Source organism: Scyliorhinus torazame, chromosome 16, assembly GCF_047496885.1.
Source record: "Scyliorhinus torazame isolate Kashiwa2021f chromosome 16, sScyTor2.1, whole genome shotgun sequence".
Taxonomy (NCBI): Eukaryota; Metazoa; Chordata; class Chondrichthyes; order Carcharhiniformes; family Scyliorhinidae; genus Scyliorhinus; species Scyliorhinus torazame.
The window spans coordinates 113,364,727-113,392,662 of NC_092722.1; the positions used below are offsets into that span (position 1 = coordinate 113,364,727).

Consider the following 27,936-nt stretch of genomic DNA (forward strand, 5'->3'; position numbering starts at 1 on the left):
CTTTGGGTGGGTGGATCAGCGAGGGGGAGGATATCAAACCCACCCAAAGGGACCCTCAGCTCCTTTTTATGGCCCACCGTATGCACCAACAGCTTTACAACCGCCGCCCCCTCTGAGGGGGCCATTGGTCTACTGGGAGAAGAGGACGGGGCAGATATAGAGGGAGCAATGCATGTTTTAATTGCGGCCGTGCAGATCACTGGCAACAGGAATGCCCCTTTAAAAGACAGGCAGCAGAAGGAGATTATCCGACCCAAAGGAGGGGGTACCCACCAAGGGGAGGACAGACGAGATACACTGACTTCTCCCAAGCAAACCCTTTCCCAACACAGGATTGACTAGCTAATTTAGTCATAAGGACTCTCCAATCGGACAGGGAACCTATTATCTCATTGCAGATAGGAGATTAACATCACTCATTTGTAATCGACACTGGAGCAGCCATGTCTTCTGTGCAATCAGAACTTCGAACACCATTATCCGACCACACGCAGCAATTGTCGGGGTTCCAAGGACAGGTGTGTGAGTATCCTATTTCTGAACCTGTGACAGTCACTTACGAGGATAAGTCTGCAGATCATCAGTTTGTAGTGACTACTGGATTGGACTGTAATTTGTTGGCCCGAGATTTACTGTGTATCTTCCAGCTACAGCTAGAGTACGGAGACGAAGGGGTAACGGTCCAATCATGGAGGATGAGACAACAGTGCTATATTTCTATCACCCCCAGTGGTGGACGTTAGACATTGAACATTCACTGCATCACGTTACCCTGGCCTATGACAGAACCGGACAAAACAGGGAGTTGGAGGACAAATACCGGCCATTAATTGGGACCGAATGGCCAGTCAAAGGTACAGCCACAGTCACGGGAAAAGAAGGTACAGCCGATTTTGTTACAATACCACCACATTTATGGCCACAGTCAGCTTCGGTAAGCCCTCATATTACACGTCAGGTCCACGACCAGTACCATGCCAGGGATCTGGGGCAAATGGTAAGGAGGGCAGTGGATCATTCGGATCCAACAGAGTACGCGCTTCAAGTCATGCCGGACGGCACTGCCATAAAATATTTTGAGGTCCCTGAAACAATCAACACTCGACTGCAGCATCATTGGGGACATGATGTTTTGGAATATGTCAATCCACAGGTCTGGGTGAAATACCCATCACAAGTGGGAAAGACAAATGCTACACCTATAAAGGTAACGATTAAGGATCATGTAAAGCTACCTTCCATTCGGCAATACCCCCTGAAATCCCAAGCTGCTCCGTCTATAGACAAATTAATTCAAGAGCTGTTGCAACAGGGTATTTTGGTCCCTTGCCAATCAGAATGTAACACCCCCATACTTGCTGTGCCTAAACCAGCCAAACCAGACCAGTACCGATTAGTACAGGATTTATGTTCAATCAATGCCATCGCATAGCCGTTACATGCTCTCACCCTCCAACAGGATATTACGGTGTATAGCTCCCACTCGGTCATCGCACTACTGAGGCAACTGCAGACTCAGAATCTTACCGCAGCTCGTCAGAATAGGTATGAGGTATACCTTTTGAACAATCCACGTCTGACATTTAAACACTGTACCACTGTCAATCCAGCCTGTTTTCTTAGTGGTCCCCCGTCCATGAAGACGCACCTGGCCACGACTGTTTAGCCTTGATTCAGGAAACTACCACAATAAGGGACGATTTGAGTGACATTTCGTCAGAACAACCTGACATGATTATGTGTGGTCAAATATCACACCGGGGTTTAGTTAATGACTTATTGCAGGCCCTCCTTATGCCCGCACAGATTTCCGTTATTAAATGCGCTGCACACACAAATGGTAAGACCCCAGTTGACGTTGGTAATGAACAAGCAGATTGTGCAGCGCGGACAGCCGCGCAAATTCAGCAAGTGATGGTGCCTAAAATGTTAAGTCAGACTAAACGATCTACTATAAATATGTCTGCTTCTGACAAGTCAATGCCAACCATCCAAGACGTCATAAGGTTACAGGAGGACGCTCCTGAGAGTGATAAACAAATGTGGAAACGGTTAGGTTGTACATATGATTCTGTTTCCTCTTTATGGACCACGCCAGCACATCAGACTTGTATGTCTGATGTACTGGCTTTATGGGTCATCGAATGTGTACACTTTGCAACTCATTGTGGGGCTCGGGGGACTAGTGATTTGTTGCTGGACACTTGGTGGCACCCTAAAATGCAGGGGTTGGCCCAGAGTATCAGTAATCGGTGTTTGATTTGTCAGCAATATAACACCGGAAAAGGTATCCCTTGTGGGAGGGGCAAACCCCGTTGCCCAGTGGTCCCTTTGAGATGCTCCAAATGGATTACATTGAGTTGGAAAGGTGTCAATGTTATAAATATGTTTTGGTCATTGTGGATGGGTTCAGCAGATGGGTTGAGGCGTATCCGACTACCGATAATAAAGCTGCTACTGTGGTTAAAGTTCTGATGCGGGAAATCATTCCCCGGTACAGTATACCAGCTCAGTTGAGTTCTGATAACGGGCCTCATTTTCTTGGACAGATTAACCTGCCTCCCTTCTCCAGTGCTATTTTACAGTGTGGAGCATGATGGGGTGGCTACGCACCGTCTGTGTGATATTTGGCCTCACCTCACTTGGAGTGTTATTGGCGACGGACATGGAAAAGGGGAATATTATCTATATTTGTAACCCCAACCAATCTACAAGGATACATCACCTATGCAAAGGTGATGTTCTTCGCTGCCCCCATATACGAAGACATGGTATCGACTCATGGAAGGTCGTCAAAAGTTAAGGAGAATGCAGGAGTCATGAAGCAATTGCACCGGTCCCGGCGATGGGAAGGGAACATTATATGGACATTGCCTTGTTTTTGGAGTACATGTAAATTTGATTTTGGATGTGTTAAGATTGGTGCGATAAAGGTAACATCAGGCCGCCAGGAGAGCGTAGGAAGAGGTTGTGAGAGAGAGGGGGGGACTAGAGAGAGGACGGGGCGTGTGAGAAGGGAAGTACAGCTAGAACGTAGGTTATCGGGAGATACACTTAATTTAGTTAAAGGCCAAACTGAGGAAAACCTGGGTAGTATGAATCACTTCTACCAGATTTACGACCGCTTGTATGGCCACGGACGGGTTGTCTGCTACCTGAACCCCGCAGCGGTGTCTAGGTTATTTTCTGTTTCACCGCTTTGGGGCACTCCCCAAACGGTGGTTCATTGTCAGCGTTCCGAGCCACCGCCCGAGCAAGTCACTCTTCCTTACGATCCGGGTTCAGCACCACCGGCTATTTGCCTTCCCCTTCCTCGGGATAATTCCCATTCACAGTATGATAGGCTGCAACGGTGGAGGGCATATATACCTAGCCACTTCACTCCCAATAGGGATTCCCGGTCGTACGAGAATTGTTTCAGCAGTGAAGGATACGGCTGTTTGCTGGTAGAGGTGGAAACGAATATAACATGTCTGTTCCCCACCTGTACGGACAGGAGGTGCCATATCACCCAGGCGTCTGGCCAATGCGTTTGTTACAACACCACTTGCGTTCCATTGAACGCCGGCCTCCAGCTCCTTTGTGGCTGGGCGAATGTCTCTCATATCACTGTTGGGACGAGGGCTTTCCGCATTGCTAGGCGGCCTGAATGGGCGTTTCGAAGCTAGATAAACTGGGCTACTGGGGGTTCCTTGGCTGTCAGCAATAGGAATTATTTTATTTGTGGCCTTACCATCTTGGGGAATGAAACCTTGGGAGCCCTCGGGGCAATAACCAAGGAATTGTCTCTGCTACGGTTGTTTGCAATGCAGAACCGGTATGCTCTTGACTATCTTCTGGCCCGTGAGGGTGGGGTATGCGCCATAGTGCAGGGCAAGTGTATCATGGGAGTTCAGGACTTGACCGCTAACATCACTAAATTTATGGATCACATACGGGATCACCTGGACGGAATGCAGGATCCTGGCGCTTGGGGTAACTGGAGATTTGGAGGTTGGAAGGACTGGTTGATAAATATGGTCATATATTTAGTGGTGGTTATCGGCTGCATCTTTGTGGGCCCAGCCATCCTTAAATGTGTGATGGGTAGAATGCGGGGTACACTGGAACAGATAAACGCCCCTAAAATCTTAGCTGTCAAAATCCATGAGGGTGCAGTAGATGAAGGGGGGCTACGCCAGGAATTGGAAATGCAGTGACAGATCTTTTTAGATGAGGGACCGTAGCTATGGATTGGACAGTTCGGTTAGCATGGAATGATAAAAGGAGGGAATGACGAATGTGATATAAAATACAGTAACTAATATCTCTAAAGTAACTAATGTAGAGATAGGCCAGTCTCATTCTGGTGAGTTCACAGGCAAAGGATTTCAGACCGCATGGCAAAGGAGGAGGTGTGTCCACCAAAGGAGGAGAAAAGGATGCTGGGTAATAGGGGCCAGAGGAAGGGATTGGAAGTGAGCCAATCAGAATGTCTGACTAGGTCAGGAGGGGTATAGGATGACCTATGGGAATCATGTATGTGAAACTTGATACCATTTGAATTGATTTGCAGAGATCCCTTTGTCTCTTTATTCATTCGCTTTCCGGGGTGTAGGAGACTGGATGTGTCTTATGCCTCTGAGATGAATCAGGCTTGCAAGCCAAATAAAATAACTAATGCTGTACCTGCAAATCCATCTCGACTTTTATTGAGGCCAGACTGATGGGTAAAGAAATTTGGGATTTGTCACCAGCACCTCCATCTCCCAATATTGTTCAATTCTCCCCCAGATTATGCTCCTTGATGAAGTCACTGGCCGCTTTTGGGGTCTCAAAATAATATTCTCGGCATTCATAAGTGACCCATAGTTTCGCCGGGCAGTGCACCCCAAATCTGATCTGCCATCAACTTAACACCGCCTTGGCCCTGTTGAAGCCCGCACGCCAGTTCCGCTCCAATGTCCTGGTATATTCGGACCTTGTTCCATTTGCAGTTCCACTTCACCCTAGCCCACTGCAAGATCTTCTCTTTCTCCACAAACTTGTGCGAGTCTCACGATCACCGCCCACGGCTCGTGGCTTCTGCCTCAGAGACCTGTGCGCGCTGTCCATCTCAGGGGCCTTGTCCAGCACCCACTCCGCCAACAGCATTCTCGAAATGTACCTCGTGGCACTCGCACATTCCACTCCTTCAGGCAGGTCAACTATTTGCAGATTCTGCCTCCAACCTGTTTTTCTGCTCCTCCACCTTTGCTCTCAATGTCTTGCAAAGGTCTCCTAAGAGCCCCACCTCCACATCCAGTGCCTTCACTCTATCGCTGTGTTCAGAGATCACTGCCTCGATCTCTCGAATCTGCGACTCCTGAGCCTCCAGACATTTTTCCATCCTCTCCATTGAGCCCTTCAGGGGTGCCACAGCCCCTACGATGGCCTTTTGAGTGATCCTCCTGCTTCTCCTTCCATTGCTGGCGGAACTCTTCCTTGATCAAGGCCATCAACTGTTCCATCTGGGGCTTTCCAACTAGCACTGACCCTTCCCCCTCTGCCATGTTTCCACGAGCTACTGCTCCACAGGACTCTTCCAACTTCTTGGGCAGATTCTTTACCTTCTTCTGCTGGGTTTGGTAATCAGCAGACATGTCACTCCCGGAGGGAACTTCTCCTCAGATATTCAGTTACACTTTTCCGGTTACACCCTATTTCGGGTAAAGATAGCTCTTTTCTATGCTTTAAAGCAGGAACTGCCCTGTGTGCGACCACTCACACCATGGCTGCCACTGGAAGTCAAGCTGATGTTTATTGAGTGTAGAGGAATGGAGACCAGATTAAAATAGGAGGTAACAATGGCATGGAAAAGGGTTTCAGCAGATGAGCTGGGAGTGGGGGCAGTCTTTATAATGAAAAACATCGAGAGTCAGAAGCGCAGCCAATGGCTAAACAGAAGGCAAATGATACAAACAGGGAGGGATATTGCCAATCATTACTGTCGTCAGTTGCAGTCTAAACGTCATTGCATTTTCCCATTGTTGGTACAGCAATTTTCTGAAGCAGTATATTCCCCAAGGAAAAACAATTACAACCTTACTAATACGAATGGCCTCTTGCGTCCTGGCTGTAACATCATTTATCCACCATTTTAAATGCTCAACATGAAACTATGCTCAAACCAATCTGATTTGATTACGACATTACCCTAAAGTTTCAATGATGCATTGGGATTGTTTCTAACCTTTAGATGTGCTCGAATTTGTTTCCTGAATCTGCCCCATTAGTAATCTGCTGATTAAAACCCGTTGGGTTTTTGTGCCTCGATGGGCTGAACGATGAAGTACACAGGTGACTTTTGTCATGTATTATGAAGCTCACTGTTTATTCATTGTTCTTTTTTAAAAAATATATTTTTTATTCTCCTGCCTTTTCACATTTCCTCCCAAATTTACACCCACCAACATTAAACAATAATCAGTGACAAATATGTCAATACCCATATCAATAACGATCCCATCCTCCCACCAAACCCCAAACATTAGCCCGCATGTTCACACAAATGACAAAAAGGTATTAGAGATCACCCATAGTTGCCATTAACACACACAGCCCCCATCCCCCCAACCCTCCCACCCACCCGCCCCAACTAATGTTCGATGTTATCCAGTTCTTGAAAGAGCATAATGAATAATGCCCATGAATTGTAGAACCCCTCCATCCTTCCCCTCAGTTCAAACTTAACCTTCTCAAGAGTCAAGAATTCCAACAGGTCCCCCCCGCCATGCCAGGGCACTGGGTGGAAAACTTCCCGTAACAGCCTCCCCGAACAGGCGCCGGAATGTGGCGACTAGGGGCTTTTCACAGTAACTTCATTTGAAGCCTACTTGTGACAATAAGCGATTTTCATTTTTTCATTTCCAACCTATCAGGATCCGCCTTTGGGCGATCAACGAGGCGAAGGCTACAACATCTGCCTCCGCACCCATTTCCAACCCTGGCTGGTCCGACACCCCGAATATGGCCTCCCGGGGCCCCGGGTCCAGTTTCACATGCACCACTTTAGAAATTACCCTAAAAACCTCCTTCCAGTAATCCTCCAGCTTTGGACAGGACCAAAACATATGAACGTGATTAGCGGGGCCCCTCCCCGCAACGTTCACACACATTTTCTATTCCTTCAAAGAATCGGCTGCTTCTGTTGCAACCCTACCTCTGCCTCGTGGTGAGTATTGGCGCCAGTTGTACCGATTTCTTTTGTGTTTACCTCGCAGTAGCTTTCAAATTTGTCCAGGATTGTCTGGAATTGCGTTCTGTCCTGCCCTTGGAGCATTTAAAGTAGCGGAAGATCAACGTTGCATGTTCACCCGCAATGGTGAGTAGAAGAGCAATCTTCTCAGCATCGGCTATGCCAGTTAGATCGGGTGCTTCCATGTAAAGCTGAAATTGTTGCTTGAATGCACGCCAGTTGGCACTGAGATAAGGAACCGGAATCTCGATCATCGTGCCTGGGTTCGGTTGCTGGTTGTCATGGATCTTGCTGAGTTGAACTAAATAGATTGAACAGGCACTCCTGGCATCATGTTGTGTTATGCTGCTTCGTGTAGCATAAGCTGCTTCCTTGATGTATGCTTTGACAAAGGAAGCTCCAGACTATGAAATGAGTTCAACTTGTTTATTGAACTATTAACACAGTTCTTAAATGGGTTCGACTCTCTGAGTTACTGCAGCTAGATTAGCAGTCTATCTTTACCAGCCTGCTCTAAGCCACGTGCTGGGTGTGATGCTGTTGATCAACCCTGATGTACTCTCTAAGTATGTCTGTGGAAAGTGGCAGAGCATGTGTGCCCTGTCCTTTTATATGGGTTGTGAAGTGCCCCCTTGTGGTAATGCCACTTCTGGGTGTCCTGATTACCCATTGGTTGTGTCCTGTTGTAATGACCCATTGGCTGTATGTCTGCATGTCATGGCATCTCTGGTGGTTACTTAGTTGCAGTGTATGTACATTAACCCCCTGTGTATATACAGTGATGCATATCACCACGTCTCAGCAATGAGTTTCCTCCCCATGTCCCATACCCCTGCAGTCCCCCTGGGCACTATCCTTGGCCCTTCCTCATTCTCATCTACACCTTGTCCCCTGGTGGTTACCCACAGTCGTTGGCTCAGCTCGCACCTATATGCTATTGATTCCCAGCTCCATACCTCTAGCAGTCTCCATGCCTCTAGAGGTCCGAGAGTACCTCTGTGCAGTTAGACTGCCCCTCGGACATCAAGTTTAACCCAGGCGCAGCTTCTTTCACGTGAACCTTGGGAAGACTAAAGTCATTGTTTTCAGCCTCCCCAATAAACGCGCTCTTCTCGCCTGTCGCTGATGCCAACTCTGTCTCTGAGCATTCCCTCAGGCTGTGAAATATGAAACCTGTCTTCACCTCCCAGCTGCTTTCCCATCCGATCCTTCAGCGGAAATACTCACTCTATCCCTCTTAGACTCTGCTGATCTCTTTGTCCCTTAGTCTTATGGTGGGATTTGATAGGGAGAAACCATTTTCTCTGTTGTAGACCTGCAGTTCCCAAAAAAGGGGCAGAAATTAGAGCTAAATCATTCGGGGGTGATGTCAGGAAGCACTACCTCACCCAAAGAGTGGTAGAATTCTCCCTCACAAAACGCTAGACAATAGATCAGTTGAAAACTTCAATTAACATACTCTCGAAAACTGGTGTTTTTAAAATTTTTTGTTGTGGAATATCAGCTTCGGTTCTGTTATTTCCATCAACATCTTGTGGCTGTGTCCCACTCGTGCACATACATCTTCTCCCTCTCATACACATACACTCACTCGCCGGGCGGACTGGAGATTAAAAAGCCGAGGGGAGGCTTTCTCAACAACAGACTCACCGCTGCCCATGTTGAGGACTCAGGCTGAATGAAACTACTCACCTTCACACTATTTGTTGACCTTCTTATCACAGACTGTTTCTCTGCCGCACCTCCAAGCCTATCAGCAGCAATCGGGGAGAGAAACGGCCTATAATTGGAGGAGCAGCTCCTTGCACGATCTGTCATTTGCACTTCCCTGCATTTTGAACACTGGCTCCAGGGACTGGGTGGGGAGGCAAGGCAGGCTGGATTGTAGCACATGGGCCATATAATGGACAACCCTGATTTACAGTAGAGGAAGAGGCCATTTAGCCCAATAGCTCCCAGATGAGCTCCCGCTGATCTTATTTTGCTTAACCCTATCACCGTATTTTTCAATTAATTTTTCCTAATAAATATGCCTAGAATACTTGCCTCAATTACTCCACATGGTAGCAAAGCTCCACATTCTAATGGCCACAAAGCTGCCAGCTCATGCTGTCTCTCCCCCCCCCCCCAACCCCCCATGGGAAAGTAATGAGAGCCTGAAGTATTGCTCCAGCACGTAGCGAGCATGTCTATGGAATTGACATCACGTGACTGAACTTGCAAGCAAACGTGGAGTGAACTATGAAGATTGGAATAACTCCAATCTAATCTGTGGACCCTCACGTCAGGGAGTTTTTACTAAGTAAAGGGCAACTTGATTGCTTACGGCATGGATAAGATGGGCCGAAGGGCCACCTTCTGCACTATCGTTCTTTGGCTCCAACACCATGAACATCAAAAATCACCGCACCAGGTTCTGACGTGATTCGAAAAATGTTAACGTTCGGAGAAATTTTACAAGTTACTATATGACCTAAGATTCAGTGAAAAGTTGAGAGTGAACTGAATGCAAATTCCAATCCAAAATTCAATCATTTCCCCTTCTCCCTTATATTCTTCAAGGTTCTACACATCTGGCTGTCATTGCCTCCCTCTATAAATTAGGACAATTCAGTTCCTAACCTGGCTAATCAAGTTGGCTACCTCAGCCATAATCACTGAAGACATCCTCTGTTCATGCAACTCAATGGCTTTTTACATGCCTTGATTACTCTGTGCTTTTCAACACAACTGACCACTCCATCCTCCCCTAGGGTCAAGCTGAAAGAGACTATCATACCTTGTTCCACTCTTACTTATTCCAACACAACTATGTCAGAAGCGATAGTTTCTCCTCGCACACTGCACTGCCCTCTCAGATACTTCCATCCATGAACATCGTCATTGCCCACCTCCTTTTCTCTGCATAAGTTACCCCTTGGAGATATTATGCATTGACACAGGGTCAATTTTTATCTTTACTAATGACAACATTGCCCTGCTTCCATAAGTACCTTGTTCTCAGATTGTCAAACTGACATCAAATCATTTATGAATCATAAGATCCTCCAGTTGAACACTGAAAATCAAAGATATTTTTGTTTGCTCTTACCAAAAACTCCGCACCTTTGTCTGACGCGATGCTGTTCCCTGGCTGCTAACCAATTGAGCAACTTTGACATTTGTTGGATTCAAAGCGGAGTATCAAACCCCATATTCTATCATAATATTGCCCATCTTATCGGAGACTTAACACCTTACCCATGCTTTCATTTCTTCCTGAGTACAATTGTTGAACACCCACCTGAGCTTCCCATTTATAATTCCATTGATCCAAACTCTGCCACAACAGTCCATTGCGCATCCCAAGTTCCACTTGTCCATCACCTCTATGCTCACCCATCTGTACTCATTCCATACCCAGTGACATGCGTTGTCCTTACTTCCACTGCCTTACCTTCACAAGTACTTCCAATTCTACGCCCCAGCACTTAGTCTTTGGTGTTGCATTTGGCTCTCCCCAAACCATTCCTATTTCAACTAATGCTCTGAAACTCCCTCCCGAAACCTCTTCACCTTATGACTACTCTGCCAATAATGTTTTGTCCATTTCTCTCTTCTATGGATTGCTTTGGGCCATTGCATGACACTCAAGATACTATACAAAATTAGATTTTGTCAATAAAATATACAAATGTGTTTTTATTTACATGCTTCAATTTGAAAAAATCCCCCATCTTAGTTGCTGCACGGATCCATTATTGCAGTTGCCAAGAAAAAAAGAGTAACATTTTCAGTACATAACCTGTCCACTGGAGAGTTCTCCAACTCGAGAATCTGTGGATCACAAGACCAGATTTAATTAACATTATTTCCGTCACCACTTATGGATTTACGGATTGGTACATTGCATCACTTCTACTGTAGACAATAGGTTCTTCATATATGCCCAACTTGGACTACAGGCCTATTCCCTTTCATCAGCTAGCTAGAATACTACGCCTGTTACATCTGCTGCCACTTTCCACCATCAGTAAGTAGAAAAATTCAATGATTCAATCAAACTTTTCAGAGAGACACTCCCATGTAGATTCCTGAAATGTCAGGAAATTAGAAGTCAGTATCCAACATCAGATATCAGTACGGTCAATAAAAATATTAAATCTCTTGAGAACAGCCTTATTCTTCGGATTTCTGTTTGTTCTTGGCTGTGCTTGTAGTTGCGGTTGGCTTTGAGCTTTTAGCTGCTGTAGGGGTCGTTTTCACCACTGTTTCATTTGGTTTTGCTTTTGTCCGCAGCAACCTTTGAGCTCTTCTCTTCTGTTTCACACGGATTACATCCGCGTGTCCCGTCTCAATCATTTGCTCCTCCCAGGACTTGATTTCATTCTGGTAACGGATTTTGTCATCCTCGGCCAGTTGTCTGTACATCTGGAAAAGTAACAGCTGGCGTCAGACATTCATGCATTGGAAAAAGAAAGCATTATTTCTGTTGGCAAAGTGGGAGGTGGCTCATGAGGAACATAAACAGCATCACATCACCATAGCAGTTCACATGAATGACCTGTTGCAGCCTGCACTGTAAGCTCTATGTAAGTTAGGGCTGCAGACACAGAACTGCTATTTTGCCTGATTAGGCTTTCATAAATTGTTTAATTCTCTTAAACATGGGAGTGTTGAAACAAACTCAGCAGCTTCCCTCTCCACTTTACTCAAAGGTTGTGAAGGGGTGTGAGGGAATGAGAAGTAAAGTTAACCTATAAACACAGCGGGGAAATGTGCACAAATTCACTTTTCTCTTAGATTTTCCCCTGTGACCCAATGGAAACTATTTTAGTTTGACTCAAGTGGCTGTGCTTCAAATCTCAGAATTTAAAACCTGCTGACAGTCCAGTGCAAAGCTGAGGGAATTATGGGCTGCTATTCTTCGGAAGAGATGTTAAAGAATCACATCTGCCAGTTTCATTTAGCTGGATGTTAAAGATCTCACTACTACACTATTCAAAGAAGGGCCCAGAGTTTTCCTCGCAAAGTGGACATTTTTCTCTCAACCTATACCACCATTGGTCATTCATCTCCTCGCTTTTATGGAGCGCTTCCAATGCAGATTCGCTGCTGTGTTTGTCCACTTTACAGTCACTTCAATGATAACTCAATGTGTGATGTGCTTTACTTTTGGAGTGTAAGGACATTGTATACTGCAAGTACTTGAATAGCTTACATTAATTTAACATAAAGCACATACGTTGACAATATTAATATATTTGGTGTTTGAAAGAATATTTTATATTTTACATACATAATATGTATGCTATTTGTCATGTTGAAATTTGACACCAATTTTTAGCTTCGTTAAACCTTTTGAATGGAACAAAAGCCCAACAAATGTTATTTGCTGAACTGAAATATTCATCATTCAAGTACTGCCAGCAAAATTATTGCTATCACAGAATTTGTTTTTTGTTCATGGGCTGTGGCCAGTAGTTATGGCTAGACCAGCATATGTTGCCCATCCCCAATTGCCCTTGAGAAGTTGTTAGTGAGCCACCTGCTTGAACTGCTACAGTCCCACTGTGCTGTTAAGGTTCTGACCAAGTGACAGTGAAGGAACAGCGGCGATATGTTCCAAGTCAGTATGGTGCGTGACTTGGATGGGAATTTGCAGGTGGTGGCATTTCCAGATGTCCGCTGCCTTGATGATGAAAGTTGCGGGTTTGACAGGTGTAAGTTACTGAGGTGCATATTGCTGTCACTGTGCACCAGTGATGGAGGGCGTGACAATTTAGAACATAGAACAGTACAGCACAGTACAGGCCCTCGGCCCACGATGTTGTGCCGACCATTTATCCTAATCTAAGATCAACCTAACCTACACCCCTTCAATTTACTGCTGTCCATGTGCCTGTCTAAGAGTCGCTTAAATGTCCCTAATGACTCTGACTCCACCACCTCTGCTAGCAGTGCATTCCACGCACTCACCACTCTGTGTAAAGAACCCACCGCTGATATTTTCCAGATACCTTCCTTCAATCACCTTATAATTATGTCCCCTCATGGCAGCCATTTCCACCCTGGGGAAAAGTCTCTGGCTATCCACTCTATCCATGCTTCACATCATCTTGTACACCTCTATCAAGTCACCTTTCTTCCTTCCTCGCTCCAGTGAGAAAAGCCCTAGCTCCCTCAACCTTTCTTCATAAGACATGCCCTCCAGTCCAGGCAGCATCCTGGTAAATCTCCTCTGCACCCTCTTCAAAGCATTCCACATCCTACCTATAATGAGGCGACCAGAACTGGACACAATATTCTAAGTGTGGTCTAACCAGGGTTTTATAAAGCTGCAGCAAAACCTTGCTGCTCTTAAAGCTCAATCCCCCTGTTAATGAAAGCCAACATACCATACACCTTCTTAACAACCCTATCAACCTGGGTGGCAACTTTGAGGGATCTATGTACGTGGACCCCAAGATCCCGCTATTCTTCCACACTTCCAAGAATCCTGCCTTTACCCCTGTACTCGGCATTCAAATTCGACCTTCCAAAATGAATCACTTCACATTTATCTAGGTTGAACTCCATCTGCCACTTCTCAGCCCAGCTCTACATCCTGCCAATGTCCTGTTGTAACCTGCAACAGCCCTTGACACTATCTACAACTCCATTTAGCGGGCTGCTTCGTCCTCAATGGTGTCAAGCTCCTCGAGTGCTGTTGAAACTGCACTATTAAGTACATAATAATCAAATGTAGAGGGGGCAGGAAGGAATGTGAAGTTGAGGCCAGAATTAGATCAGCCATGATCTTGTTGAATGGGGGAGCAGGCTCAAGGGATCGAGTGGCCTTCTCGCTCTCCTACTTTGTTCATATTCCAGGCAAGTGGAGAGTATTCCATCACACTCCTGACATGTACCTTGCAGCTGGTGGACAGGTTCCGGTGGACAGGTCTGGAGAGCCATGAGGCGAGTTACTCACTTCTGACTTGCTCTAGCGATAGCATTTATGTGGACGCGTACCGTTCCAGGTGTTTAACCAAACCCATCTGCTCAATTAATTAATCGAGAACTCATTGGAACACCTACCAATCTGTTGAAATGAGAATACTATTTCTGCTGCAATTTAATGCATTTATCACTAAATAAACAGAAGCAAAAAGCAATAGCCACGGCATTTTTTTCAGCCGAATAATGTACCAGGTTTTCCAAGAGATCTTTGACAAAGAGATGATTCCTGGGATGGTTTAGATTTATGCCTGAAAATGGTCCAATCACAAACTAATCCAGGTTTGTCCAAATCTTAAATGACTGAACACAAGGGGCTGTGGATCATTGACTGCTCACTTGCCACTCACCTAGAAAGGATTTAAAAGGGATTATCTGAAGAACATGAACTGCAACTGAACAATGAAAAACCTGGGCACCAAATCAGATATCCTGGATAACCAAGTGACAGACACCGGACTATTCTGGCTTTTGCCCTGATTTTAATTAGACAAGTGCAGAGTTCTCTCCTGAGTATGAGTGTTCCATCTCTGACTGTGCTGTGCAATAATGTAAACCCTCACACAATAAGCCTCTGCAGACTGCACTTCCCACAGGCAATCCCACAATGCCAATGAGTGTAATAATCATCAATGACCTGGACTGGTGGTTACAGGGCCTAATTTCATAATTTGTTGATGACCCGAAACTCAAACGTAGTGAAAGAAATTAGCAACCGACTTCAGGCAGACCACAAACACAGTTTGAAATGAGTGGATATTTGGCAGATGTAATTTGGTAAGAATAAAGTAATTCACTTCGGTAGGAGGAATGAGAGGCGGCAATAAAAATTGTGCAGTTTTAAAGGGGCACAGTAGGAACAGACAGACCTGCACAAGCACAAATCTTTGATGGTGGTAGGACAAACTGTGGGGGCTGTTGAAAAAGCTCTATTAATAGAGGAATAGTGTAGAAGAGCAGGGAGGCTGTGCTAAACCTTTATAAATCAGTGGTTGATTTGTTCAATTCTTGCCAAGAGAAGGTTGAGAGATTTAATAGTGGTAGTCAAGATCATGATGGGTTTTTTAAAGAAAGAGAATTTGTTTCCTGTGACAGAAATGTCAGTAACCAGACAACATGGATTTAAGATTTTACTTTTTTTAAGTGCATCCTTGCACCCACACTTTCCTTTTACCCTCTGGTGAATAGTGTTTGGGGGGGGGGGGTGCTTGTTTTTAAACATAGCAGGTTCTTATGATCTGGAACGTGCTGCCCGAAAGGGTAGTTGAAGAAAATTCAATTGCAACATTCGACAAGGGGGGGGGGGGGGGAGCAGTTGCATAGTTCCATTGAAGAGCTGGCAAGAAGGGTGAAATGGCCTCCTTCTCAGTGCGATATGAAACAAATGCATTATAGAAGATAAGGATATATGTCTTAAACTGAGGATTGAAATATGAACAATGAGTGGGAGCAGGCCATTCAGCCCCTCAAGCCTGCTCTGCCATTTAATAAGATCATGGCTGATCTGACTCTGCCTACCCCCGATAACATATCACCCCCTTGTTTACCAGGAATCTATCCACCTCTGCCTTAAAAACATACAAAAACTCTGCTTCCACCACTTTGTCAGGAAGTGTTCCAGAAACTCATGACCCTCAGAAAATATTTTGCCCCACCTCCGGTTTAAATGGGCAACCCCTTATTTGTAAAGAGTGACCCCTGGTTCTAAATTCTCACACAAGAGGAAACATCCTTTCCATATCCACCCTCAGGATCTTACATGTTAAAATACAGCCATTTGTCCCCTTCTGAACTTCCGCTTTTGACCATAGAGTGAGTGGTCACATACGGGGCAGCTCCTGCTTACAGTCACAGAAAATAGTTTTTTTTCCCCAATATTGGGTGGAAATTTGATGAAAAGGCATTAGTGAATGTTGGAGGAGTACTTTCCCCAGGAGTGGGATGTCTGCTGGTTACCAGACCCGTCAGAAAGCAGGGAGAGATTTGGCTGAAAAGTTGGAGCAGACTTGGGCTGCAGAAACAGCAACAGCCACTTTAGACATGCAGGCAGGGGAAGGGCTGATGCAAGTTGGCAGGCTCCAACTTGACTCGATGGCCTTTATTAAAGCTGAATTCCAGCAGCAGAGAAACAAATGCAGGAGGATCGCTCAAAGGCCATTGAAGAAGCAGCGGCACCCCTGAAGAATTCTTTGGAACGGGTGGAGAATTGTTTGAAGGTGCAGGGGTCACAGATTCGGGAGATTGAAGAAGTGATCGCGGACCATAGTGAGCGTGTGGTGACTCCGGATTCCGGGCAGAGGTGGGGCTCCTACTTGAAGGCAAAGGTGGAGGAGCAGGAGAATGCCTTGAGAAGGCAGAACCTGCGAATAGTGGGCCTGCCTGAAGGAGTGGAAGGTGGGAGTGCCACGAGGTATGTCTCGAGAATGCTGGCGGGGCTGGTGGTGGAAGGGGGGCTAGATAAGGCGCCTGAAGTAGACCGAGTGCACAGGTCCCTGAGGCCGGGCTCTAGAGCTGGGGAGCTGCCGTGGGTGGTGATCGTGAGGCTCCACAAATTTGAAGAGAAAGAGAAGATTCTGCGATGGACCAGGGAGAAGCATACCTGCGTCTGGCAGGAGAATAAGGTCCGAATTTATCAGGACAATTGGAGTCGAGTTGGCAAAGCGGCGGGCAAGGTTCAACAAGGCCAAGGCGGTGCTATACCGGTGGCAGATCAGGTTTGGGGTGCTCTGCCCTGCAAAATTATGGGTGGCGTTCGGAGGCCGGGAGCATTATTTCAGGACCCCAGAAGCGGCCGAAGACTTCATTAAGGAGCATAAATTGGGGGAGAACTGGGCGGACAATGCTTTGGAACTGGGACGCTGGCACTCTGTAATGGTTGGGAGCATGGGATTGGCCATGCTAAATTGCCTCTTAGTGTCCAAAATTGCCCTTGGTGTTGGTTGAATGGGGTTACTGGGTTATGGGGATAGGGTGGTGTGGGCTTGGGTAGGGTGCTCTTTCCAAGAGCCGGTGCAGACTCGATGGGCCGAATGGCCTCCTTCTGCACTGTAAATTCTATGATTCTATGATTCTATGTCTGAAGTGGAGGTAGGGATTAGGAAATGTTCATTTTTGGGGGTGGGGGGGGGGGGGGGGTGGGGTTGCTGTTTACTGTTGGGATTGTAAGGGGTGGAATATTTATGTTCCTGTCCTGTTTTCTGGGACTGTTTATGTTTAACATTTGTTTGTTTGTTTTTGGAGAAGGCTGTCTGGAGTTCAGGAGAAGTCTTTGTTTGGGTAAGGTCAACAGGGAGCCTTCCTCCTTGAGATGAGGGAGGGGGGGGGGGGGGGGGGGGAGGAAAGAGGTCATTGGTAAGTGCCTTTGGGCAGGGGCTGCTGCGCTAGCAGGTTATGCTGGTGAACAGAAGTGAGGTGGTGGGGGAGAAGGCCGAGAGGGTTGGCCGGGGGAGGGGAGGTTGTTGCAACGTGGCAGGGGGTGAGAGATGACATGGTCAAGGGTGAAGAAAGGGGCCATCTGGGATGGGCGAGGTCTAGGGTGGAATTAATGGGGCAGGAGTTATGTGGGGAAGATGACAGACGGTAGAGGGGATTGGAGGCATCAACCTCCGGTAAGGCTGGTAGCGTGGAACATCCGCAGACTAAATGGGCGGGTTAAAAGGACGCGGGTGTTCGCGCACCTCAGGAACTTGAAAGTGGGTTTGTCCGCAGGAGACGCATCTTTGTGTGAAGGACCAGGTTAGGTTAAGGAAGGGGTGGGTCGGGCAGGTTTTTCACTCAGGGTTCGATTCAAAATCGAGGGGTGTGGTGATTTTAATGAGCAAAAAAAATGGGATTTGTGGGTGCGAAGGAGGTGAGGGATCCGGGTGGGAGATAAGTGATTGTGAATGGGGCATTGGAAGTGGCACCGGTGGTGTTGGTGAATTTGTATGCCCCAAATTGGGATGATGTGGGTTTTATGAGGGGGTTGCTGACAGCGATCCCGGATTTAGCCCCACACCAGTTGATCATGGGAGGAGATTTTAACTGTGTCCTGGAGCCGAGGGTGGATAGATCGAGCCCCAGGTCAATGGGTAGGGTACGAATGGCAAGGGAGCTGGGGGGGGGGGGGGTTATGGAGTGATGGTGGATCCATGGCTTTCAGAACCCAGGGGAAGGGAGTATTCCTTCTTTTCACACGTCTATAAGGTGTATTCGAGGAGTGATTACTTTGTAGTGAGTCGGGGGATTTTGGTTGGGGTAGAGGGGTCAGAGTATGCGGGGATAGTTACCTCGGACCATGCGCCTCACTGGCTGGAGATTCAGTTTAGATCGGGATGATAGCAGAGGCTGGGGTGGAGGTTTGACTCGGGGTTGTTGGCAGATGGAGGTTTTTGTGATAAGGTGCGGGCGGCGATTAAGGAGTATGTGGAGTTGAATCAGAATGGGGAGGTGTTGGCTGCCATTTTCTGGGAGGCACTGAAGGCAGTGGTTAGGGGGTAAATTATTTTGTTTAAGGCTCATGCGGATAGGGAAAGGAGGGAAAAACATGACCCTCTCGTGAGCAAGAGAGTGGAGGTGAACAGGGAATATTCAAGGGTGCCCACCTTGGAGGGATTGGCGAGGAGGGGCAATTTGACAGGCTAACAACAGGGAGGGCGGTAGGGCAACTGCATAGGGCAAGAGGGGTGCAATATGAGTATAGGGAGAATGCGAGCCGCATGCTGGCGCACCAGCTGCTGAGGCATGCTGTGTCCAGTGAAATATTGAAGATATGGACTGGGGCTGGGGATGTGGTGTCAGAGCCAGGGAAGATAAATGAGGTATTTAGGGGAGTACTACCAGGGACTTTATGAGGCAGACCTGGGAAGAGAGGAGGGTGACTTGGGACGGTTCCTGGACAAGCTGGAATTTCCCCAGGTGGAGGAAGCAAAGAGGCAGGCTTTGGAGGAACCCCTGGGGCTGAGGGAGGTGCTGGATAGTATCAGCGGTATGAAGTCGGGGAAGGCAACTTGGCCGGATGGTAACCGGCAGAATTTTAGAAGGAATTTGCGACGGACCTGGCACCACATCTGTTGGGGGCGTTTAATGAAGCTCCGAAGTTGCCGGAGACGATGACACAGGCAGTAATCACACTAATCCCAAAAAAGGGGAAGGGCCCGGTGGAATGTGGGTTGTATAGGCCCATATCACTATTGAACACGGATGTGAAAGTATTGGCTAAGTTGTTGGCGGGAAAGATGGAGGAGTGTGTCATGTGGGTGGTGGCAGAAAATCAAACAGGCTTTGTGAAGGGCAGGCAGCTCACGAGTAATATAAGACGGCTGTTGGATGTGGTGATGAATCCGTCAGGGGCTCTGGTACCAGAGGTGGTGGTGTCCATGGACGCGGAGCAGGCATTTGATCGGGTGTAGTGGCAGTACGTGTTCGAGGATTTGGGAAGGTTTGGGTTTGGCCGAGATTTGTGACATGGGTGCGGTTGCTGGATGTGGCACCAAAAGTAAGAGTGAGGACGAATGAGCTCACAAAGCTTTGGCTTACACAATGGTACGAGGCAGTGGTGCCCACTGTCACCACTGCTGTTTGCGCTGACCATAGAGCCATTGGCGATGGCTCTCAGGTGATTGGCAGAGTGGCAGGGGATTATGAGGGGACAGAGGGAGCATCAGGCGTTGCTCTATGGTGATTACCTCTTGCTGTATATTTCGGATCCATTGAAGAGTATGGGAAGGATTATGGGCCTGATGGGGAGGTTTGGCGGGTTCTCGGGGTACAAGCTGAATGTAGGGAAAAGTGAGGTACTCCTGGTGATTGAGCTGGCACAGTGGGCTACTTTAGGGGGATGTAACTTACGGTAGCGAGGGATAGTGTTATAACCTGCCTGCTTACCACTGGCTGGGGACTAATGGCGATCCCACAATCCTTAGGAAGTATGAGCTTCCCCAATGATGGGGAGCGGAGAAATCATTAGCAGATTCCCTGCATAAATAGAGCTGGCCAGTATGGAACCAGCTAGAGAGGAGCGAGCAGCAAGGGAGTTACTGCTGCGTTGTATATGTATATGTTATTGTAAATAAATGTTATTTCTTTCTATTCGACAACTTGAGCTGGATTCTTCGTGGCCCTCACAAACCTGGTGACAAGGGTTAAAGTGGATAGATGTCTACGCTGCAGAAGCCACCACCCTAGATTTTTGTTGGATACAGGTTGGAAGTTTTTTTTCTGTTGCACCATGCCTCTGTATGGACGTTTGTATGTCTTTGATGCTGCGCTGGAAAGTTGGAACCAGTACCCACAACGGATACGTTACTATTTCCGGGCAAATAACATCACCGAAAACTGACTGATTCATTAACAAAGCTGGAAATTTTTCCAGTTCTTTTCCGGAAGTTATTAGTAACACTGTCCAGTGCTCACTGGATCACTCCTGGAGTTCCTATTCATACTTCCCCCAAGGAGAAGATTTATAATCCATAGTGTTTCTTGGGATATTCGTGGTGTTTTTTTCTTTGACAACCAAATGATTTCTACTCAGTAGTCAGGAAATTTAATTAAATAGTTTTTAACACTTTTGCATGAACTGCGTTTCCAAAAAGCGGAAAAGTCATTTTGACACCTATCAATGGTGGAATACACAAAGCTATTTGTAAGGCTGGAAAGGAATGACGTGAAATATCCCTGGTATTTCAAAGATCTCGAACTTTGATTAACTTGGGATTAAAGGCTTACTAGATCTTTGAACTATACACAGTGTGTTTTTCCGACGAAACACTTGGACTTGAGGCAACATTACTTTAATTTGATGAAATATAACCATGCTCTCAAAACAATAGCGCTTGTCTGAGTAGTTTGCTGTGAGTATTCTGCTCCTTCTAGAGCAATTAAGAAGCTTTGGTGTCTCAGGAAAAAAAAAGCCACTGACCCAAACAATGTTCCCAGCACAACACAAACAACTAATCTGGGGGGTGCGCGGGGCAGGGAGACTGGAGGGCGATTCAGGTCTATTGCCGCAAAATGCATTGTCAAAATGCCGTGACAAAATCTTCTGCTGCACCAAACTGAGGAAATTCATTGCATTTGAGACTTCTAAGTGATTGAACCTTGGACAAAAGGATGCAAGAACATCAGTTCAACCCATCAGTTTGGTTTGTCGTCTGCATTTGCGATGTTAATTCAGGCTCAACCAGCGCTGTGGCATGCACCACTTCAATACGTCGCCCTGTAGTCAAACAGCATCAGCTTGAGTTACATGCAAAGTCAGGGTGATATTCTGATCCAGCTGATGTTGCTACTGGACAAATCAGATCCCAGGGCGGAAGTCAGCTTGATAGATCCAAACTTTTGGGTTTTTTTGTTTAGAAACGTGGAACGCAGCTATTGAACAGAGTCACAGAGACGTCTGACGTACTTTAACAAAATAATAGAACATTTATTAAACAAGAAAATATTAACTCCATTATGCTACACCTTCAGCCCAACCATGCCTTTAAAAATAGGTATAGATTCCGGGGTGGCATGGTGGCGCAGTGTTTAGCACTGCTGTCTCGATGCCGAGGACCCGGGTTCAATACCAGCCCCAGGCCACTGTCGGTGTGGAGTTTGCACATTCTCGACGTGTCTGCGTGGGTCTCGCCCCCACAAACCGAAAGATGTGCAGGGTAGGTGGATAGCCACGCTAAATTGCCCCTTAATTGGAAATAAATTAATTGGATACTCTAAATTTATAAAGCAAAAAAGTACAGATTTGTGAAAATAGCTCAAGCTACAAAATCCAACCTATGGTCTTAGCGTACACAATAAGTAAACCAATAGGTGACCTGCGGTTGGACACACAACACTCTGAAACCAAGCAACAGATGCCACCCCAAAACAGATTCTATGGATCCCAGACGCTCGGCACACAAGAGCTAACCAGTTTCACTGAACCCCATCTTTCACACGAGGGTTTCCAATCTCTGCTCTTGAAGAATTCCTTGGAATTTTCTCCCAAACTATGCTTTCATTTGGACATCTTCAACAAGGATGAACCCCCTCTCCTCCTGATGTTCCTCTCCCCTAGATTGTTATGTGCATTCAACCTTCACCTTCCATGTACAGGCAGATGCTCAGCCATGCCAACAGAACACAACCGCTTCACAGGCCCACTGTAAGGAGTCACCAACCTTTGATCTTCTGTCCTCTCGCAAACCCACTTTACATTGATTCTGCTCCCCACAGCTTTCACTCTTTCATCTAGAGCCTTTTCCACTGCTCCCTACTGTAACTTCACTGAACAGGGCCTTGGTCTGATTCCTGCTCTTTGTTCCTTGACTTAAGTGTCTGCCTGGACCTTTCTTTGTCTGTCCTACAGCTGGTTTTGGGGATCTTTTCCTGCTCGTTGGGAAATCTGCTTTCTGCCATTCCTGCCATTGTGTCCAACTTTCCCAGGCATCTCGTTTCAACTGAACTCAAACTATTTACTGTTTTTCCCCCAACTCTTGAGGGTCCCCCCCCCTCTCTCTCTCTCGAGCCCTGGCAACAACACAATCTTTTCCACTTTGTGTTTGTTTTAACTTCCCTTCAAGAATCGTAAAACCTCACCAAAATGCAGCAAATGCCAACAAAGTTTCGGATGTACTTTTTAAAGTGAAACCAAAACTCCCAGATTCCCTCTTTCTTAACACACAAATGCAGAAATACAAATTAAACTTAAAGCCATATTGTATTTCAATCACCCACAACACAAATATAACTTACTTAAAACTATCTCTATTTCCTAACAGTGGAATTACCTGCAGTCCCATTTATGGTCATTGTGATACTTCCTTGCAACTCAAACATTTTGGGCCGAATATCTAACGATGAGAGCAGTGTCAGCAATCCCTCTCAAGTTCCCCAGTTGCTGATTGCCTACAAAAACAATGTTTGCCGGGTCATTTGCAAACTTGTCAATTAGAGGCTAGATTTCTGAGTTTTGACAAAACTTTACAGGCAGCTGAATTGATGTCACTTTTCCCCTCCGCATATTTTTAGGGATAGGGCGGGGGGAGTGGGCCCAGGTGGGGTGCTCTTTCGGAGGGTTGGTGCAGACTCGATGGGTCGAATGGCATCCTTTTTCACTGTAGGGATTCTATGACTCCTCCCGGTTGGGTGGGGGAGGAGTGCTGAAAGATTTTGCAGCTGCTTTTATTCCTTTCAATTTTTTTTGAGGAAACAGAGTTTTAAAAGGTAATTTCTTGAAGTTTCAACGTTTCTGCTATCACAAGCAGTGCCTTCCCCCAACTTGTTCGGCAGGGGACTTCCGGGTGCGGCTATGCAGAGCTAGGTCGCACATTCGGCAGCTCCTGCTTGGAACGGACTTTTGGGCTCTTTTACAGGGCCCCCACGGCATTTGTTTGACATTTCCCGGTGTGGGAAGAAGGCGGCAATATTCCCCCGACAGTGTCCCCCAGGAAGGGTATGTCTCTTGGTTGCCAGACACACGCAGAAACAGTGAAGGATTTGGCTGCAACTACAGGATAAACAGGGCCTCTTCCAGCATGCAGGCGGGGGAAGGGCAAGCTTAAAGCTGCAAGCTGACCTGAGGGCCTGTATCAAAGGTGAATTCTAGCAGCAGAGGGAACAACTGTGAAAAGACCTCATCAAGGCCACTGAAGGGACTTCCGGTTGCGGTGATGCCTAGCTAGCCGCACGCTTCGGCGGCTCCAGCTCCGACGGACCTTCGGGCTCTTTTAAGAGCCCCAACGGGGAATTTTTCGACGACGCAACCCGGTGTGGGGCGTGTGAGAAGGGAGTCCCCCCCCAAACGAAGGAGGAAAAAACCGGCGGCGGCGGCTGCAGCGCGAGGAATCGTCGACCAAAGGGTCAGAAAGAGAGAAGTACAAGATGGCGGCGGAGAAAGCGCAGGCGACATGGGGGCCTGAGCATGAAATTGTGAGACGGTGCGTGGAGCTGCTGAAGAGGGAGGTGCTGACCCCGTTGCTACAGGCAATTGAGGGGCTCAAGGAGACATTAAAGACCCAGGAGACAGAGCTCCGTGTGGTGGAGCAGAAGGTGACAGATATTGAGGACGAGATCCTGGGCCTGGCGGTTAAGACACAGACGCACGAGGCACTTCATAAAAAGTGTACTGAAAGGATCGAAGCCCTAGAAAATGGAGCGCGAAGGAAGAACCTTCGGATACTGGGTCTCCCTGAGGGTGTGGAAGGAGTGGACTGTGGAGCGTACGCAAGTACGATGCTGAGCTCACTGATGGGTGCTGAGGCCCCTACGGGCCCCTTGGAGGTGGAGTGGGCAAATCGGATTCCGGCGAGAAGACCAAAAGCGGGGGAACCACCCAGGGCGATAATAGTGCGATTTTACCGCCTTAAGGATAGAGAAGAGGTCCTGAGATGGGCTAAAAAGGTGCGGAGTAGCAGATGGGAGAATGCAGTGGTACGGGTATACCAGGATTGGAGTGCGGAGGTGGCGAGAAGGAGGGCGAGCTTCAACCGAGCCAAAGAGGTGTTGCATAAAAGGAAGGTGAAGTTCGGGATGCTGCAGCCGGCAAGACTATGGGTCACGTATCAGGAGAGACACCATTATTTCGAGACGGCGGAGGAAGCATGGACCTTCATCAAAGAAGAGAAATTGGATCGGAACTGAGGGACTGATGCTGCAGGAAATGTTATTGTTAATGTTACGGTGGAAGTTAATTGAGAAGTAAACAGGGAAGGGGGGAGACATTGGGGAAATGTGGGCGCCGGTGAGGGGGGAAAGACGGGACATAGTTGGAGAATGGGGAAGGGGAGGGGGAGGGGAAAGGGAGCTGCGCCATAAGAGGCGGGTCAGGTAAAGGGATGTTCCCGCACCAGAAAGAATAAGGCGGGAAGACAGGCGCAAGGCGGATGGGAGTTCCCCACATGGGGGGGGTCGAGGAGTGAGCAGGAGTAGCCGGGGTCAGTTGAAGTTAGCTGACTTACGGAAGTAATATGGGGGGAGCAATCAAGCTAGAAAGAGATCTAGCGGGGAGGGGAGGAGGGAGGGAGAAGGGGGGGGGGGACAACTGGGTTGCTGCTGCGGAAATCCAAAAGGAAATGGCTAAAGAGTGGGTGGGCGGGGATGGTGTGCGACGCTGGGGGAGCGAGCGGGAGCGCGGAGGCGGGATATGGGACTGGCCTAGAGAAGGTAATGGCTAGTCGACACGGGAGGGGGGCAGGTAGCCCCCTAGTGAGGCTGATCACGTGGAACGTGAGAGGCCTGAACGGACCGATAAAAAGGGCCCGAGTGCTCGCGCATTTGAAAGGACTAAGGGCAGACGTGGTTATGCTCCAAGAGACGCACCTAAAGGTGGCGGACCAAGTTAGGCTAAGGAAAGGATGGGTGGGACAGGTGTTCCACTCAGGACTGGACGCAAAGAATAGAGGGGTGGCCATTTTGGTGGGGAAACAGGTCGCATTTGAAGCAAAGAACATCGTAGCAGATAGCGGAGGTAGATATGTAATGGTGAGTGGCAGGCTGGAGGGAATGGAGGTCGTGTTGGTTAACGTGTATGCCCCAAACTGGGACGATGCGGGATTTATGAGACGGATGCTGGGGCGTATACCGGACCTGGAGGTAGGAAACTTGATTTTAGGAGGGGACTTTAATACGGTGCTGGACCCGGGGCTAGATAGATCCAGCTCAAGGACCGGAAGAAGGCCGGCAGCGGCCAAGGTACTTAAGGGGTTTATGGACCAAATGGGGGGAGTGGATCCATGGCGATTTCTTAGACCTAGGGCTAGGGAGTATTCCTTCTTCTCCCATGTCCATAAAGTGTACTCCCGGATAGATTTTTTTGTTTTGGGAAGGTCGTTGATCTCTAGGGTGGAAGAAGCTGAGTACGCAGCCATAGCGGTTTCGGATCATGCCCCACATTGGGTGGACCTGGAATTAGGAGAGGAAAGGGAGCAGAGAACACTCTGGCGATTAGATGTGGGACTGATGGCGGATGAGGGAGTGTGTGCAAGAGTGCGGGGGTGTATTGAGAGATACCTGGAGGTCAATGACGACGGCGAGGTCCCGGTGGGAGTGGTATGGGAAGCACTAAAAGCGGTGGTCAGAGGAGAGCTGATCTCCATTGGGGCCCACAAAAGGAAAACAGAGGCCAAGGAAAGGGAAAGATTACTGGGGGAGATTTTAAGGGTGGATAGGGAATTTGCAGAGACCCCGGAGGAGGAATTGTACAGGGAGAGGAGACGACTCCAGACGGAATTTGACCTTCTGACCACCAGAAAGGCGGAGGTACTGTGGAGGAAGGCACAGGGGAGGAGGTATGAATATGGGGAAAAGGCGAGTCGCCTGTTGGCTCATCAATTGCGAAAGAGGGCAGCAGCGAGGGAAATAGGAGGAATTAGAGACGAAAGGGGAGACACGGTGCGAAGGGCAGGAAAGATAAATGAGGTGTTCAAGACCTTCTATGAGGAACTGTATAGGTCTCAACCCCCAGAGGGGGAGGAGGGGATGCGGCAGTTCCTGGACCAATTGAGGTTCCCGAAAGTGGAGGAGCGGGGGGTGGTAGGCCTGGGGGCACCGATTGGGGTGGACGAGGTTATTAAGGGACTGGGAAGCATGCAAGCAGGGAAGGCCCCAGGACCAGACGGGTTCCCGGTGGAGTATTACAGAAAATATGTGGACTTGTTGGCCCCGTTGATGGTGAGGACGTTCAATGAGGCCAGGAAAGGGGGGACTCTACCCCCGACGATGTCGGAGGCGACGATATCGTTAATTTTGAAGAGGGATAAAGATCCGTTGCAGTGCGGGTCCTATAGACCCATTTCATTGTTGAACGTGGACGCCAAATTGTTGGCAAAGGTACTGGCATCGAGGATAGAGGACTGTGTCCCGGGGGTGGTGCACGAAGACCAGACAGGGTTCGTAAAAGGGAGACAACTGAATGTTAACGTGCGACGACTATTAGGGGTGATAATGATGCCCCCAGTGGAGGGGGAGGCAGAGATAGTGGCGGCAATGGACGCAGAGAAGGCATTTGATAGGGTGGAGTGGGAGTATTTATGGGAAGTGTTAAGGAGGTTTGGGTTTGGGAACGGGTTTATTAGCTGGGTTAGACTTCTTTATGGGGCTCCAACGGCAAGCGTAGTTACAGGTCGACATAGATCGGAGTATTTCCGACTATATAGGGGAACAAGACAGGGATGCCCGCTGTCTCCATTGTTGTTCGCGTTGGCAATTGAACCTCTGGCCATGGCGTTGAGAGACTCCAGGAAATGGAGAGGGGTGATTAGAGGGGGAGAAGAACACCGAGTCTCGTTATATGCGGATAACCTATTGTTATACGTGTCGGACCCAGCGGGGGGAATGATAGAGGTTATGCGAATTTTGAGGGGGTTCGGGGATTTCTCGGGGTATAGGCTAAACATAGGGAAGAGTGAATTATTTGTGATACATCCAGGGGACCAGAGTAGAGAGATAGAAGGCTTGCCTCTAAGGAAAGTGGAAAGAAACTTCCGATACCTGGGGATTCAGATCGCTAGGAGCTGGGGAACCTTGCACAGACTTAATCTGACACGGTTGGTAGAACAAATGGAGGAGGACTTCAAGAGGTGGGACATGCAGCCTCTATCGCTGGCGGGCAGGGTGCAAGCAATTAAGATGATGGTCCTCCCGAGGTTCTTATTTGTATTTCAATGTCTCCCTATCCTAATCACTAAGACCTTTTTTAATAAAATAGACAGGAGCATCACGAGCTTCGTGTGGGCAGGGAAAGTTCCGAGAGTAAGGAGGGGGTTCCTTCAGCGTAGTAGGGACAGAGG

General features: G+C 47.7%; 1 protein-coding gene across 2 annotated transcripts in view; it reads right to left on the minus strand.

The window, feature by feature from the left end:
• Positions 1-10,882: 10,882 nt before the first annotated feature.
• The window catches only part of tfam (transcription factor A, mitochondrial), a 61,117-nt gene continuing 44,063 nt past the window's right edge, over positions 10,883-27,936 (minus strand). For both annotated transcript variants that reach the window (XM_072478919.1, XM_072478918.1), the window contains one exon: positions 10,883-11,626. In XM_072478919.1, the coding sequence (XP_072335020.1) occupies positions 11,375-11,626 (252 nt within the window). In that variant the 3' untranslated portion in view covers positions 10,883-11,374. The remainder of the gene's footprint in view (positions 11,627-27,936) is intronic.